This window comes from Vulpes lagopus, chromosome X (assembly GCF_018345385.1).
Source record: "Vulpes lagopus strain Blue_001 chromosome X, ASM1834538v1, whole genome shotgun sequence".
Lineage (NCBI taxonomy): Eukaryota > Metazoa > Chordata > Mammalia > Carnivora > Canidae > Vulpes > Vulpes lagopus.
The window spans coordinates 74,694,167-74,711,366 of NC_054848.1; the positions used below are offsets into that span (position 1 = coordinate 74,694,167).

The window sequence follows — 17,200 nt, forward strand, 5'->3', positions numbered from 1 at the left end:
GCCTGTCTCTCCATGTCTCTCGTGAATAAATAAATAAATAAAATATTTTTTAAATGTCTTTAATAAATGAATACAGCTTAGGTAAAGATCTGAGAAAGGAGAACTTCTGAGAACAGAATTTCAAACTTATTTCCTTGGGTGGCCAGACAGCATACATCAAGATCAATCTGATCCAGCAGTAGAAGCTGCCAGAAAAGGACACAAGGAATGAGTGCTTCAAAGAAGTATCTAGTGCCAAAACAGGCTTGATTAGTTATAGGCTGGACAGAACAATGCTCAATCCCATGGTAGTCGAATCCAGCTTCTCTACTTGACTGTGCAACTGGTCTCTGAGTCAGCTCCATGTACTTGGGACTGCAAGTTACAGAGGGCAACAATCTCACATCAGCAGCAGAAGTGGTGGCAGCAGCCAGACAATTTGTGTCTCACTTTAGCTGATTGGCCAGACTTACCTGTGTGCCAATCAGCAACTCGAAGAAAGGAAGAACATGGGTTAGAATTCACAATCTCTCCTTCCCCCCCACCCAACTCTCCTTTTCTTCTTCTTTTCCTCTCTGTTTCTAAAAATCTCTCCAGCACGAAAATTATTTTTCCATATGACACCTAAACCCAGGGCAATGTGACATCAAGCCAAGTCGAGATCTGCCTAACATCCCTAATGGCTCACAGTGTTAAGCAGTGCAGTGAACAGAAGCTGCCCTACTGTTTTCCATTTCTGGCTCTTCCATATGACCTGTATTTTCTCCCTCTGCTGAGTCACGCTCTGACTGTTTTTGAAAGAGACATTCTGTTCCATTTCTGAGTAAATTTTCTCTGCTCATCTCAAAAATCCTGCATTTCCACACTGGTGTGCACAGCTTGCTGACTTGAGACACAGAGGTTTCTTAAAGCTAAAATCGGCAAGTGAATGGAAGAGATAGGACTACAATTTCACAGTTCCATATTCTGTAGGGGCTATCTCTATGGGGATAAATTCTTTTTAGAGGACATCTTTTTTCCACATTGCAGCACATTGAAATATCCCACTTAATGTGCACTTTTCAATATCAACCCTACCTGATGTTCAAACTCAACTGCTGCTGTCATTAATGTCTCACTGACTATGAATTTAAATTGCTTCTTCTATTATTTATTTGCTCTGCTTCATGGTGAATCAAATAACTCTCTGTATTTTCCTAGAGGAAGCACAAATTTAAGAAATAACTACAGAATGATTAAACAAATTATGGCCCATCAATGCCATGGACTGTTAGGTGCTTAAAAGGATGCAAGCTATATATGCAGTGGAGTAGGAGTGGTAAATGTTTAACAACCAGCTTTCAGGGAAGAGGGGAAGTCTTGATTTCCAGCATTTGTCAATTTACATGATGTAAATACTCCCACCACGGCAGATTTCAAGATACCAATTGGATGTCATTGAACACCATTAAATATAGGGGTGGAAAGAGATGCACATAATTGGCTATTGCAAGCTGGCATGAGCTAGTTCCAGCATATCACTAGTTACATATTCACATGGAAAGATATCTGAAATATAAGAAGCAACTTCCAGCCAATATCTATGATGTGATCCCTTTTTCAATTAAAACAAAAAACTCTTTGCTACTGTATGTGTCTATCCAAACTTATAGAATGATACACCAAAAAAAGAGCAAATTTTACTGTATACAGGAAATATAAAAGTGAATAAAAATAGTACCTACCTCAAAACAAAACCTGTATGTCTGATACATTTATGAGCTTATGCCAGAGCATCTAAAGAGACACACACCCCAGAATTATTTTTTTAAGATTTATTTATTTATTTATTTATTTATTTATTTATTTATTTATTCATGAGAGACAGAGAGAGGCAGAGACATAGGCAGAGGGACAAGCAGGCTCCCTGTGGGGATCCTGATGTGGGACTCAATCCCAGGACCCTGGGATCACAATCTGAGCCAAAGGCAGATGCTCAACCACTGAGCCACCCAGGTGCCCCCATGCCAAAATTATTAACAGTGGTTATCTCTGGGGAATGGGATGGGAGGGCAATTTTCACATTTTAGTTATACACTTCTGTATCATTTGATGTCACTGAAAGCATTATTTATAATTAATTTTTTTAATAGAGAGGATTTTTTTTTAAAAAATGAAATGAACAAGATGTCCACAGGATATCAGCATGATTCATTTTTCTGCTGCTGACTTTTTTGGTCATAAATAAATTAAGCTCTTAATAACTAGTCACATTTATTGCATCATTCTCTTGCTAAAAAGCTTTTTAAAAATAAATTAACACTTCCTTTGGAGTTATAGTTTCCAAAGAGGGATCAAGGACCAACATTTAAAATGGAAAACAGCAGGGTGAAATAAGCCATGAACAGAACATTCAAATTAGTTGTGATCTCAACATGGATCTTTTGATTTTAGAGAGAAAAGTATTTTTTTTTAAGGACAAGCTGTCTTTAAACATGTACACTGGATGGGTCTTTGTGGAAATCCAATGATCTAGTCAAGGTGAAAGTGATTTAACCAAATCCCTTACCCGTTACTGAAAAACTCACTAGAGTTAGCAGTCAGTTTTGCTTTTCTAGTTGGATAGTGTCCAGATTGATGAGCCTGTGAGATGATCATTTTCACCTCCATGGTTCTTCCTGGTCATCACCAATGTCCCCTATCCACCTCCCCCCACCCTCCTCTTCTGTTCTTTATCTATCTCTTCCACAGCCTTTTCCATCCTGTTATCTTCACCTGACCCCTGCTTTTCTTCAGCCCTTGAGTTCTGCAGTGCCACTCACCCCACAGACCCCCTAAATCTCCCTCTTGTTTTATAGAGAGGTATTATTCTGTGAGAGCAGTCTACAGCAGTGGTTTTCAAGTTGTTTGTTTACTTGTTTTAAACCAAACTCTTTCTGGAAATCATAAGCAAGAGTCCATAAGACAGGTAAAGGCTGCTTTGGTTGAAGTAGGGGCAGGGGCACTGTTAGCTTAACTGCAAAGTTAGCTTTCCCCTCACACTTTATAGGAGTACTTGGGTAATTTGAAAATGACTGCTTAGGGGTGCCTGGATGGCTCAGTCAGTTGGGTGTCTGCCTTCAGCTCAGAACATGGACCCATGGTCCTGGGATCAAGCTCCACATAGGGCTCCCTGCTCAGCATGGGGAGCCTGCTTCTCCCTCTCCCACTCCCCCTGCTCATTCTCTCTCTGGCAAATAAAATCTTTTTTAAAAAAAGAAAAGAAAATGACTGCTTAGTAATTTTCTTTATTGTGTGTTTTTATTATTGAGTCTGGGGAGTACACCCTAGATAGGGCTGTCAGATTCAGTGAACAAAAATACTGGACGTCCAGATAAATTTGAACTTCAGATTTTAAAAATCAAATAATTTTTTAGCATATCTATGTCCCATGAAATATTGAAAATATACCCAAAAATGATTTATTTTTCTGGAAATAAAATTTAACTGGGGGGGGGGGGACGGGTGCCTGGGTGGCTCAGTCTGCCTTCAGCTCAGGTCATGATCCTGGAGTCCCGGGATTGAGCCCCATGGCAGGCTCCCTACTCTGTGGGGAGTCTACTTCTCTCTCTCCCTCTGTTCCTCTCTGCACCCCCCTCCCCACTCATGGTCTCTCTCTTTCACTCACTCGCTCACTCTCTCAAGTAGTCTTTAAAAAAATTTAACTGGGCATCCTGTATTTTCTTTTTCTGGGAACCCCAGCCCTAGAGGAAATCAGGGCATTGGGTCTCAAAGGAGCCAAGGTCGCAAATAACAAACAAAAACAAAAACAAAAACAACGGAGGTTCTCCATTTCACCACAACTGTGATACTCACCCCCAGGATTTCTCTGGTATAGTAGTACTTATCAGCTTTCTCATATGACAGGAAGGCATGTACAAACAGGAAAACATTCAGCCCCAACCAAATAGCCTAGAGGAAGAAAAAAACAAGCAAAGAATCAAGAAGAATTTGGGTATGGAAATGAATAGGTAAGGGATAGGAAATAGTGTCACCATTTTGGCTATTTTGTATCTATCTGTTTTCATTTTAAATGAATACAATCCATCTAGCATCTAACTTATTTTCAGAAAGAGTTAACACTTAAGAAATGCGTTAGACCCTAGCAATCAGGGTCAGCAAATCAAGGCCTGTGGGCCAAATCCAGCTCACCACTTGCTTTATACAGCCTACAAATTAGGAATGGTTTTCATTTTTTTGTTTTCACATGTTTAAATGGTTGGAAAAATCAAAAGAAGAATAATATTTCATGATATGAAAATTACATAAAATCCTAATTTCAGCATCCATAAATACAGTGGTATTGGAACTTAACCATACCTTCTTATTTTTATATTGTTTATGGCTGCCTTCATAATTCAATGGAAGCATTGAGTAGCTGTGACAGAAACTATATGGCCTACAAAGCCTAAAATATGTACTACCTAGCACTTTACAGAAAAGATTTGCCAACTCTGGTCTGGGAGCATTTGAACTATTGTGGCTAAAAGATAGCAATAAGTGAATAAATGGATTTCTAAAGAAACAAGGAATAAATTTAACATCTGTAACAATACCCATCTGAAAAGGACTAAACCATTCCAGATGGGCCTGCCTCTTTAATTACGCCCTGACACACATTTTCTTGTTTTTAGATTGTGAGCCTCCTTTCAAATTAACCTATCATTGCTCTGGACTCAGTTGAGCTCTTAAGTCTGCTATTGTCTATCCCAAGCTCTGTCTCTGCATTGGCAAAGGGGGAATTTGGAACCTACTGCCCCATTGCCTTGGAGACCAACTAATGTGGCTCTAGCTCAAGCTTTGAGGCTCCAGTTTGTTGTTGTTTTAAGAGTCTATTTGTTTATTAGAGAGAGAGTGTCTGTGAGCACAAGCAGGGGGAGCAGCAGGCAGAGGGAGAGGGAGAAGCAGACTCCCTGAAGAGCAGGGAGCCCCAACTCGGGCTGGATCCCAGGACCCTGAGATCATGACCTGAGCCAATGGCAGACTAAACCACCCAGGTGCCACGAGGTGCTAGTGTGTAACTGAGCAGGACTGTAGGTCACTAGGATGCCCCTAATATATATTGTTGGCCCCAGGATGGATCAGAACCATCTTAACCCCACAAGTAGAGGGCCTTTAGCCTAGGACAGGGCCCATTCAGATTCCCTAGATCTGGACCACTCACACACCTCTAGTAGCATAGCATAATGATTTAAAGTGATACTGGAGTCAAACTCCTTGGGCTCAAATTCTAGCTTCACTGCTTTCTAGCTCTGTAATCTCAGACAGACATGTGATTTAATTTCTCTGAGCCTTAGTTTCTTCTATACAGTGAGGATAATAACGATATCTAACTCATAGCAATGCTGTGGGCTTATGTGAAATGATGCATGTGGAGTGATTAACCATGGTCGGTGCATACTGGGAGTTCAATAAATTCTAATTATAGACTTGTGTCATTACCAGGCTGGCTTTACTAACCAATTTCTTCCTGCATTCTTTGCTCAGACACTATTTCCAGAGTTGAGTGTCTTTCAGAGATCCTTTGATCCTAATAGAAGAGGAGAGGTGAAAACCACAGACACCTCAAGAGTTCAGAAGACTGAGTTTTTTAGAAAAAGCAGAAATATTTCAGGCTCCGAGAGTTCTTTGCCCCCATGGCAGACCATCACCAACTGTAGGCAAGGTGAATACAGTGACATCTGGGAGTAAGGAATTGCATTTCCCACCCTCACCTCACTCTCATTTCCTTCCATCATGGGTGGAAAGTGAAGTGGAAGCCCGGGCAAAAGGAGGAGTCAGAATGTTTTTTGGAATAATCTCTCTTTGCTTTTAAAAAATAGTGCATAGGGGAGTCCGGGTGGCGGTTAAGTGCCCAACTCTTGGTTTTGGCTCAGGTCATGATCTCGGAGTGGTAAGATCTGGTAAGATCAAGCCACGAGAGGGGCTTCCCACTCAGCGGGGAGTCTGCTAGAGTTTCTCTCTCCCTCTCCCTCTGCTCTGACACCCTGCGCACTCTCCAGCACACATGTTTTCTCTCTCAAATAAATAAATAAATACATCCTTTAATAAAATAGTGTGGGGCGCCTAGGTGGCTCAATCAGTTAAGCATTTGCCTTTGGCTCAGGTTGTGATCCCGGGATGCTGGGATGGAGCCCCGCATCAGGAGTCTGTCCTCCTTCTTCCTTTGTACCTCGCCCTGCTCATGCTCTCTCTCACTCACCCTCTCTCAAATAAATAAATAAAATCTTTTTAAAAGAGTGCATAGGGGGCAGCCTGGGTGGCTCAGCGGTTTAGCGTTGCCTTCAGCCCAGGGCGTGATCCTGGAGACCTGAATTCAAGTCCCATATCGGGCTCCCTGCGTGGAGCCTGCTTCTCCCTCTGCCTGTGTCTCTGCCTCTCTCTCTCTCTCTCTCTCTGTTTCTCATGAATAAATAAAATATTTTAAAAAATAAAGCGTGCATAGGAGTATATGTCAGAGATAGTAAGAAGTCTGAGCCTGCCAGCAAGATTGGTAGGGGGTGGAAATTCAAAGCTACAGAGTTAAATGTGAGTCGCCATAATGGGTGATGAACTCTATGAGAAAAACCAAGAGAAGGGTACAAAATGCAGAGGATTTTATAACTAGACACAGGCTTATACTTGTATCTAGTCTAGTTATTTAATTTACCTCCTCCCCCCAACACACATACGTGTAGGTGATGTGAAGTGTAGAGAACATAAATAATTTGATCAAGATCACTCAATTAACAGCCGAAGTGAAACTAATCCTCAGGTTCCCTGTCTCCTAAACTAGTGCAAAAGGAATTAAATACACAATATTGAGCGTTGAAAATATAAAGCATAGGGTAACATACCAAAATAAGTACTTGGCCTTTTGTTAAATGCAAAACAAACAACCCTCCAGGGGAATATGATTGCCCTTTACACTTTTCTCCCTTGAATACCTGGGCAGTCCTTGGGGACCCAAGGGAAACAATTGAAGAAAAGAGATAACCCCAGAAGGTGTGATGACATGAAGATCTAGGAAAGTGAGAAAGAACACAGGGTGTTCCAAGTTCAGGGATGGCTCAGAAACGGATGAATGAGAGTGGGGATAGGTGTGTGTGTGTGTGTGTGTGTGTGTGTGTGTGTGTGTGTGTGTAGAAGGGGATTGTGCATATATGGTATGGTAAAGAACACTGGGAAGCTGGATTTGAGTGATGGCTCTGCAATCAATTCACTGTGTAACATATGGGTCTTATTTTCCCTTGTAAAAAATAAAGGAACTGGTTTGTATCTGCACTATGCAATGCCATAGCCACTACCCACATGTGATCACTTGAAATGTGGCTAGTCCTAATTTAGATATGCTGTAAGCATAAAATACATAGAGGGTTTCAAAAACTTAGTAAAAAAATACATTAAACGATCTCATTATTATTTCCTTTTTTAAAAATATTTTTTGACTGGAAAGTTTATTGGAAAATCTATGTGAAGCATAATTTAAAATCATTTAAAACAAATTAAAAACCTCTATAAAGGAATGCCTGGGTGGCTCAGCAGTTAAGCATCTGCCTTCGCTCAGCACATGATCCTGGAGTCCCCGGGGTCGAGTCCCACATAGGGCTCCCTGCATGGAGCCTGCTTCTCCCTCTGCCTGTGTCTCTGCCTCTGTGTGTGTGTGTGTGTGTGTGTGTGTGTGTGTGTGTGTCTCATTAATAAGTGAATAAAATCTTTTAAAAATAAATAAACAAATAAATACCTCTATAAAAGGTCAGGACATTCAGTATTTTAAGATAAAACTTATTAGGAAAATTGTACTATCATGGTTAAGAAAATAATAATTATGGGAAGCTATATGTTTGTAAATTATAGAAAACATTAGAAATTAAATATCTAACAAAATATGTCTTGCTATTGCTTTGGGAGAGATTATGGGGACACATTTTTTATTTTATTTACATATACTTATTAAAAGATTTCCCATATGACACTGCAAATAGTCTCATTTCCCTTGTATTTTGCTATAATACATGAATTCCCACAAAGGGTATGGAATACATAAAATTACAAATATGGTAGAAAAGTAAACCATATCACACCCAAATACACAGTGAATTACTGCAAAGTGCATACCTGAACATATAAGGCACATTAGTTTTAGAAAAAGAGCACTGCCCACCCCCAACATGTTAATATTTCTTAGATGTTTTTATTTATTTATTTGACAGAGAGAGAGAGAGAGAGAGAGGGAGAGAGAAAGCACAAGTAGGTGGAGTGGCGGGCAGAGGGAGAGGGAGAAGCAGACTCCCCGCTGAGGAGAAAGCCCAATGCAGGGCTTGATCCTAGCACCCTGGGATCAGGACCTGAGCCGAAGGCAGATGCTTAACTGATTGAGCCACCCCGGCGCCCTCATTAATATGTTTGATATTGATTATCTGTTAAAAGGATAACATTGTTGATATATTGGGTTAAACCAAATATATTACTAGACATTAATATAATCTAATGTAGGTACTAGAAAAATTTATATTTACATGTGTAGCTCACATCAAATTTCTATAATGGACAGCACTGGGCCATGATCTCCAAGTTTAGTTCTATCTCAAACATTCAATGACTTTATGAAATCTCAATGAAGATGAGAGAAGTACAGTGGTAGTACAGAAAGGATGAAGAGAAATGAATGTGCATGGCAGTAGTTAGAAGTGAGATGGAAGAGAAAAAAGACAGAAAATGAAAACATTGAAATTCCAAATACTTGTGGTTTATATCATTTGTTTCTTTACCAACCAATTTCTCGAGTTGGATTTTTTCCCTTTTCTAAAATGGTGACATATATCACACACAGAAGATTTTAGAAAACATACATGTGTAATCTTAGAGCTGGGCTTTTTAACTGATAAAACTGGCCTTAATGGGCCCAATACTGGCATAGAATATTTCCTTTTCGAATAACTTTAGAAATATTAACAAAAATAATCTCTCCTTACTCTATTAAGAGTGATTAATAGTGAAACATGGGTATGTAGGTGGCTCAGTGGGTGAGCATCTGCCTTCGGCTGGTGTTGTGATCCCAGGGTCCTGGGATCGAGTCCCGCATCGGACTCCCTGCATGGAGTCTGCTTCTCCTTCTGCCTTTGTCTCTGCCTCTCTCTGTGTGTCTTTCATGAATAAATAAATAAAATCTTTAGAAAAGATAGATAATGAAACAAAAAAAATAGCGAAACATTACTTACCAGAAACAAAACTGAGAACCAGTGGTTAACTACCCAGTTGCCCATGGTCTGGAGGTGGTTTAGAGTCCCTCTAGGCAGCAGGAAGATTCAGCAACCTGGATTCTAGAGAGGTTCTTCAAGGTTAGCACCTCTGTCTAGCTCAGAGTATGTGAGTCTTTAAGATAGGAAAGATGCACAATTACCCAGAAAGCTTCAAGGAATGAAATAAGTGCATTCTGCCTTCCTCCTCTGGACGGAACTATGTTATCGGCTTCAGTAGACCAGCCCTACTTATGAGAACCACAGGGGTTTTCCCTAGTGGGGTTTTATCCCTTCAGGAAATAGCAATCTTCTTGAGTGAGAATATTCTCTCTCATCATCTTATCAACATGACCTAGTATGAGGCATTGCTTTCCTGATAAGACAGTTGCTAAAGCTTGTCACTAAAGGCTGGGGCTACAAACAGATGACCTCAGGAGAAGCAGAGCAGGAAGCAAGCCTGTTAAGCTTTAAGAAAAGCTGCCACATCTGCACACTGGATTTGGACCTCAGACCAGCTAGCTCAGAAACGTCACCATATGTGTTCCCCTGGAGGATGATCTGGCTCTGCAGAGAGCTAGACTGGCTGGCAGGACAAGTGAAAAAAATGGCTAAATAAATAAGAGAAAATTTAAGAGCTAAATTTGGTTCAAAACAACAAAGACAGAGGGACGCCTGGGTGGCTCAATCGCTTAAGCCTCCGACTCTTGATTTCGGCTCAGGTCGCAATCTCAGGATCCTGGGATTGAGCCCACGCCAGGCTCTGAGCTCATCGGGGAGTCTGCTTGAAGATTCTCTCTCCCTCTCCCTCTCCCTCTGCCCCTACCCCACAAAAAATAAATAAATCTTAAAAAAAAACAAAACCCAGAGGCATAATACTCTGACAGGTGATAGTTTTCTAATATGGATTAACTAGAGTTGCCTGTTCAGTTCTGGGCACTGATCTTTTTTTCCTTTTCTAAAATGGTGAAATATGTCACACACAAAAGCATGCATAAAACATATATATGTACTTTAAAGAATAATTTTAAGGAATGAATATTTATGTACACACTACCCAGGTTTAAAAAATAGAATATTTATTTCCAGCATCTTAAAACCCTCTGTGTGTCCCTCTTTTATTACAATTCCCATATTCCTCTCTCCCTCCACCATCAGATGTGACTACTATCTTGAAATTTGATGTAATTGTTGCCTTGTTTTTCTTCATAGGTTTACTGAGTGCATCCCTAAACAACATACCATATTGTTTGATTTTTCCTGTTTTTGAGCTTTTTAAGAAATGAGACCTAGTTGGTTGTATGTATATATGTTCTTGTGATTCGCTTCTTTCACTCAATATTGTGTTGGATGATGATAGAACAATGTTGATAAAATGATGTATATATGCTACAGTTACTCTAGAGTATATATATCCTGGAGTGAAATTCCTGGATCCTGGGATTTGCACACATTCAACTTTACTGCGTAATGTCAACTTTCTCTAGATGCTTACCAACACTTGATATTTTTTATTAGACTCTTTTATTTTTATGATTCCAGTGATAATAAAATATTACTTTTTTGTGACTTTAATTTTCATTCCCTGATTACTAATGAGGTTGAACATCTTTTTTTAAAGATTTTATTCATTTATTTGATAGTGAGAGAGCGCACACACACAAGTAGGGGGAGGGGCAGGCAAAAAGAGAAGTAGGCTCCTGGCTGAGCAGGGAGCCCCATGTAAGACTTGATCTCAGGACCCAGGGATCATGACCTGAGCTGAAGGCAGATACAACTCACTGAGCCACCCAGGCACCCCAGGTTGGGCATCTTTTAACTCAACTATTGACCCTTTGAATTTTGTCTTTTGAGAAGTGACCATTTTAGTTTTTGGCCTATATTTATATTGTTTCATTTTTCTATGTTTATAGATTTGAGTTCCCTTTATAATCTGATATTAATCCTTGATCGGTTACATTTATGGCTTGTCTTATCATCTTCTCAATAGTGTTTCTTGATAAATAGAAGTTCCTAATTTTAATGTACTCTGATTTATCAGTTGTTTCTTTTGTAATTTATTATACATTTTGTGTCTACTTTTAGAAATCCTTCAATACCCAGAAATCATTAAGATGAGAGATCCTAACTCTGGGAAATGAACAAGGGGTACTGGAAGGGGAGGTGGGCAGGGGAATGGGGTGACTGGGTGACAGGCACTGAGGGGGGCACTTGACGGGATGAGCACTGGGTGTTATACTATATGTTGGCAAATCGAACTCCAATAAAAATATACATATTAAAAAAAGACATTTTTTTACAGGGACACCTGGGTGGCTCAGCGGTTGAGCATCTGACTTTGGCTCATCCCAAATTGAGTCCCAAATGGGGCTCCCTGCATGGAGCCTGCTTCTCCCTCTGCTTATGTCTCTGCCTCTCTCTCTCTCTCTCTCTCTCTCTCTCTGTGTCTCTCATGAATAAATAAAATCTTTTAAAAAAATTATTTTGCATTTTCTTCTGAAAGTTTTATATTTTTGCCTCTCACATTTGTTTTGACTCCATCTGGAGTTGATGTTTTTATGTATGGTATGAGGTAGGGGACCAATTTACTATTTTTCCATATGGAAAACAAATTGTGCCAGCACTATTTTTGAAAAGTACACTTTCTTCACTGATCTAAATGTCAGTTCTATATACAGGTGGGTTTATTCTTGAATTCTATTCAGTTTACCCTATGCCATGGCCTTAATTCCTATGGTTTTATAATAAATCTTGACATTTAATAGGACAGGTCTCCCCACCTTGTTCTTTAAGAATGTTTTGGCTATTCTTGACCTTTTGCACTTTTGTATAAATTTTGGATTCACTTCCCCTTGCACCTCCTTTGTTACATTTGTGGCTCAGTACTTTATATTTTTTATAGGATTATAAATCATACCTTTTTAACTTTTAATTATAGCTATTACATAAAAGGGCAACTTATTTTTACATATTGATTCTTATATCTAGCAATGTCGCTGAACTTATTAATTCTAATATCTTTGTATTTGATGTTTTGGACTTTTATAAACTAAGTCTTATTTTTGGTATAATGACAATTTCATTTCTACCTTCTTGATTCTTTTATCTTTTATTTCTTCTTCTTCTTCTTCTTCTTCTTCTTCTTCTTCTTCTTCTCCTTCTTCTTCTTCCTTTTCGGCTTGCTGCACTCACTAGAACTTCCAATACAATGTTGAGCAAAGATAGTAACAGTGATCTTGTCCAATTCCCAGTCTCAAAGGGGATTCTTTCCACATTTCACCCTTAAGTATGATGTTTGGCATAACTTTTTGTCAATACCTGGCTGTATGTTCTTATTTTACTTTAGGCACAAAAGTGAATATTTATTTATTTTTTTTTAAAGTGAATATTTAAAATAAGAAATCATAGCACATTTTTGACAGCTTTATTGATGTATAATTTATATACCATAAAATTTCCTGATTGTAAATATACAGTTCAATGAATAGCACATTTCGTATTTTACAAAGCTGAAAAATCTCTTCAATAGCACAAAACTCACAAAAAACACTTTTAGGAACGCCTGGGTGGCTCAGCAGTTAAGCATCTGCCTTCAGCCCAGGGCGTGATCCTGGAGCCCTGGGATCGAGTCCCACCCACATCAGGCTTCCCGCATGGAGCCTGCTTCTCCCTCTGCCTGTGTCTCTGCCTCTCTCTCTGTGTGTCTCTCATGAATAAATAAATAAAATCTTAAAACAAACAAACAAAAAACACTTTTATTAGCTTTCTAACACACATGCAACTTAGTGTCACAGTGCTATGTGAAATCAGCACAGTAGGTGGTGAAGTCATTCCTGTATTAAGACAGCTAGCAATCAGTTAACTATGAAAGTATCAGTGCACCACATAATATATATTCTTCAAAATCTAAACTAAATATACCACCAACACAACTTCCCTTTAGTTCTATCCAGAAATGCTTATGGCCACTCCAGTGTGGCTTGACATGAGGGGAAGTATGACAGAGGGGAAGGAGGAGCAGAAAGAGACCATCATCTTAACCAGGTGTGATAAAAGTATCTTACTTCTGCAAATTTTACAGAAGCATTTGAACATGCTCAAGACCACACCTTAAAAGAGAAACTAAAGCTTGTCCTTGGGAGGGTAACCAGAATGATGTAATGATTTGAAACCATTTTATATTAGGAAGTGTTAAAAGATTTAGGGAATTTGGCCTGGGAAAGAGGTTTGTGGAGAACATGAACTTATCTACATTTGGGTTTTGTTGTTGTTGTTGTTTAAGGTTTAGTTTGTTTTGTATGTGGTTCCAAGAGGTCAACCCAAGATTGAAGACTCTAAAGCAGCAACACATTTTTTTTTAAAGATTTTATTTATTTATTCAAGAGAGACACACACACACACACAGAGGCAGAGACAGGCAGAGGGAGAAGCAGGTTCCATGCAGGGAGCCCGATGCGGGACTCGATCCTGGGTCTCCAGGATCACGCCCTGGGCTGAAGGCGGCGCTAAACCACTGAGCCATCCGGGCTGCCCCAGCAACACATTTTTGTTCAATAAAGCAAAATTTTCTCACACGGGTGTTTAGAGAAGTGAAGAGGTAATGAGTTTTCTGTTAATTTGAGATGCTGAAGGAAAAATGAATGTCTTCTCCCCAGCTATTTTATAGGGGGAATTTCAGCACCAGATGGATGGTTAATTAAATGTCTCTGAAGTATCTTCCAATGTTGAGATCCTGTGATTCATGAGAGAATGATTTATAATCTAGATGACAATTTATGTATTATCTGAACAATTATACATGCCACACTGAATGAAGCCTTGTGTCTGGAGCGAGGGGCCCCTATTCCTAATATCAGAGTATTAGAAAGTCAATTGATAAATTGATGAGTATAGAATCTGGCAAAGACGGACTGACAATTGGGGCACCTGGGTGGCTCTGTGGCTGAGTGTCTGCCTTTGGCTCAGGTTGTGATCCTGGGGTCCTAAGATTGAATCCTGCATCAGGCTCCCTCCGAGGAGCCTGCTTCTCCCTCTGCCTATGTCTCTGCCTCTCTCTGTGTCTCTCATGAAGAAATAAGTAAAATCTTAAAGAAAAAAAAAAGAGATAGTCTGATGGTCTTAATGGAATATTATTAAATTGCAGCAGCAGGATCATTTGTGCCCTTTCAAAATAAGATTATATTAATCCAAATAAAATATTCATGCCCCAAATCTGAGGCTTCTTTTTCTTGGGCAATCGTGAATACACTAAAAATTTCTTACTGGTAACCTCCCTTTTTTGGTAAATTCTCCAAGAATTGTTTTCCTTCTTTTGGCTGTAGACTTTATAATACCGCCCTTCCCTTATGTTTTACCAGACTGTCTCAATGTTTGCATTTCCCAGGTTTATAGATTGACAAGTTTGAGGTTGACCTCTAGGGAGTACTTAAATGTCATCAGTAACTTATCTACAGTTATACTATAGGCTGTAGTCTTTTGGAAAGATTTCCTGTAGACAGTTAATCCCACCCACCTCAGGTGGATATTTGCAAATTGCAAACATAGAGCCCCACCCTCCCTGACTTGCCTGCCTGTCGTCTTCCTGATCACTTGCTTCTGTCACTGTCCCCAAATTACCTTTACTACTGTGACTTTTATACATCTTTTCCAGGAATTAACATGTAACAGTAATAGTACTGAATTACTTAACAGTCAAACATGTGCTTAGGACACCCAGGAAAATGCTTTTAAGAATTCTTTTAAGACTGTGTTGGAAAGTACCCGGCTGGCTCAGTCAGTAGAGCATGTGACTCTTGATCTTGGGGCTGTGAGCTCAAGCCCCATGTTGGGTGTAGAGATGACTTAAAAAATAAAAATCTTTGGGGTACCTCAGTGGCTTAGTTGGTTAAGCATCTATCTGCCTTTGGCTCAGGTCATGGTCCTGGGGTCCTGGGACCTAACCCTGCATTGAGCTTCCTGGTCCGTGAGGAGCCTGCTTCTCCCTCTCCCCTGCCCCTGCCCATGCTCTCTCTCAGAAATAAAATCTTAAAAAATAAAATTCTTTAGAAAGAAAAAAGATTAATTGTTGGTTTTCAAAAAGAAAAATTTAAGCAGCCATGATGAAAAAAATTGGCATTTGTTTTTATTTTTCCATTTCTAATTGTAATTATTATTGATTGTTTTTAATTTGAATCTGTAGAGGATGGTGTGGGAAAGACAGCTTTCTCTTTTTTTAGAACTTAAAGCCCACAGCAAATATCATTCTCAATGGGGAAGCACTGGGAGCCTTTCCCCTAAGATCAGGAACAAGACAGGGATGTCCACTCTCACCACTGCTATTCAACATAGTACAGGAAGTCCTCGCCTCAGCAATCAGACAACATAAAGACATTAAAGGCATTCAAATTGGCAAAGAAGAAGTCAAACTCTCCCTCTTCGCCGATGACATGATACTCTACATAGAAAACCCAAAAGCCTCCACCCCAAGATTGCTAGAACTCATAGAGCAATTTGGTAGCGTGGCAGGATACAAAATCAATGCCCAGAAATCAATGGCATTTCTATACACTAACAATGAGACTGAAGAAAGAGAAATTAAGGAGTCAATCCCATTTACAATTGCACCCAAAAGCATAAGATACCTAGGAATAAACCTAACCAAAGAGGTAAAAGATCTATACCCTAAAAACTATAGAACACTTCTGAAAGAAATTGAGGAAGACACCAAGAGATGGAAAAATATTCCATGCTCATGGATTGGCAGAATTAATATTGTAAAAATGTCAATGTTACCCAAGGCAATTTACACGTTTAATGCAATCCCTATCAAAATACCTTGGACTTTCTCCAGAGAGTTAGAACAAATCATTTTAAGATTTGTGTGGAATCAGAAAAGACCCCGAATAGCCAGGGGAATTTTAAAAAAGAAAACCATAGCTGGGGGCATCACAATGCCAGATTTCAGGTTGTACTACAAACCTGTGGTCATCAAGACAGTGTGGTACTGGCACAAAAACAGACACATAGATCAATGGAACAGAATAGAGAACCCAGAAGTGGACCCTGAAATGTACGGCCATCTAATATTCGATAAAGGAGGAAAGACTATCCATTGGAAGAAAGACAGTCTCTTCAATAAATGGTGTTGGGAAAATTGGACATCCACATGCAGAAGAATGAAACTGGACCACTCTCTCTTTTTTTAGAACTTAGAGCTTCTAAAGGTATTAATCTGGCCTTGATCACAATGTCTAAAAACAAAACATCCCATAATGATAATGTGATATTGTTTGAAACAGATTCTTTTATTATTTATTATTCTTTTAAATTCTTTTCACTATGTTGGATCAGAACCAGATCTCACAAAGTGGCCTTTATTAAAGACATGATGTGATGAAGCTAGATTTAAATCCCAGCTCCCACTCACTACCAATGTTGCCTTGGAAAAGTCTCACATATCGCAGCCTCAGTTTCTTCATATGTAACTTAATATGTTGGTTCCTCATGGTAAAAATGTCTAAGCAGTAGTCTACATTAATGGGCAGAAAGTGAACTGGTGTTAGGGAAGAGGCAGTGATCCAGTGTGGTATAGAAACAGATTTGAAAAAAAAAAAAGAAAGAAAGAAAGAAAGAAACACAGATTTCAGAGCCAGTCTATGCAGGTTTGAAGTCTGCCTCATTTTACTCATCCATAAAATGGGCTGTTGTAAGAATTTAAATGAGTTAAAATATGTAAAGCAATTATAACAATGCATTCCATAGTTGCCTATTGCTATGATGATGATGATCCCTAAGAAACTGTAAGCAGAGGGCCTGAACCCAATGGTACTTTCTTTTACCTTTGAAAAAGAAAGCAGAAATTATTCATTAGAAGCCAACATTATATCAACTTTGTAAGATTATGGAACATTTGCCACTCCCTTATGTCTATTTGCTTTATCCCGTTTCTCCAGAGTAGTCAGCAGATAAACCTTAAAATTAAATGAGCCTGTATGCTTGGCTTCAAC

General features: G+C 39.3%; 1 protein-coding gene across 3 annotated transcripts in view; it reads right to left on the bottom strand.

Moving 5' to 3' along the window:
• NOX1 (NADPH oxidase 1) overlaps positions 1-9,275 on the bottom strand; it is a 32,566-nt gene extending 23,291 nt beyond the window's left edge. For all 3 annotated transcript variants that reach the window (XM_041741830.1, XM_041741831.1, XM_041741829.1), the window contains exons 1-2: positions 9,198-9,275; positions 3,814-3,909 (exon numbers count right to left, since the gene is read on the bottom strand). In XM_041741830.1, coding sequence (XP_041597764.1) covers positions 3,814-3,909; positions 9,198-9,242 — 141 coding nt within the window. In that variant the 5' untranslated portion in view covers positions 9,243-9,275. The remainder of the gene's footprint in view (positions 1-3,813; positions 3,910-9,197) is intronic.
• Positions 9,276-17,200: the final 7,925 nt, after the last annotated feature.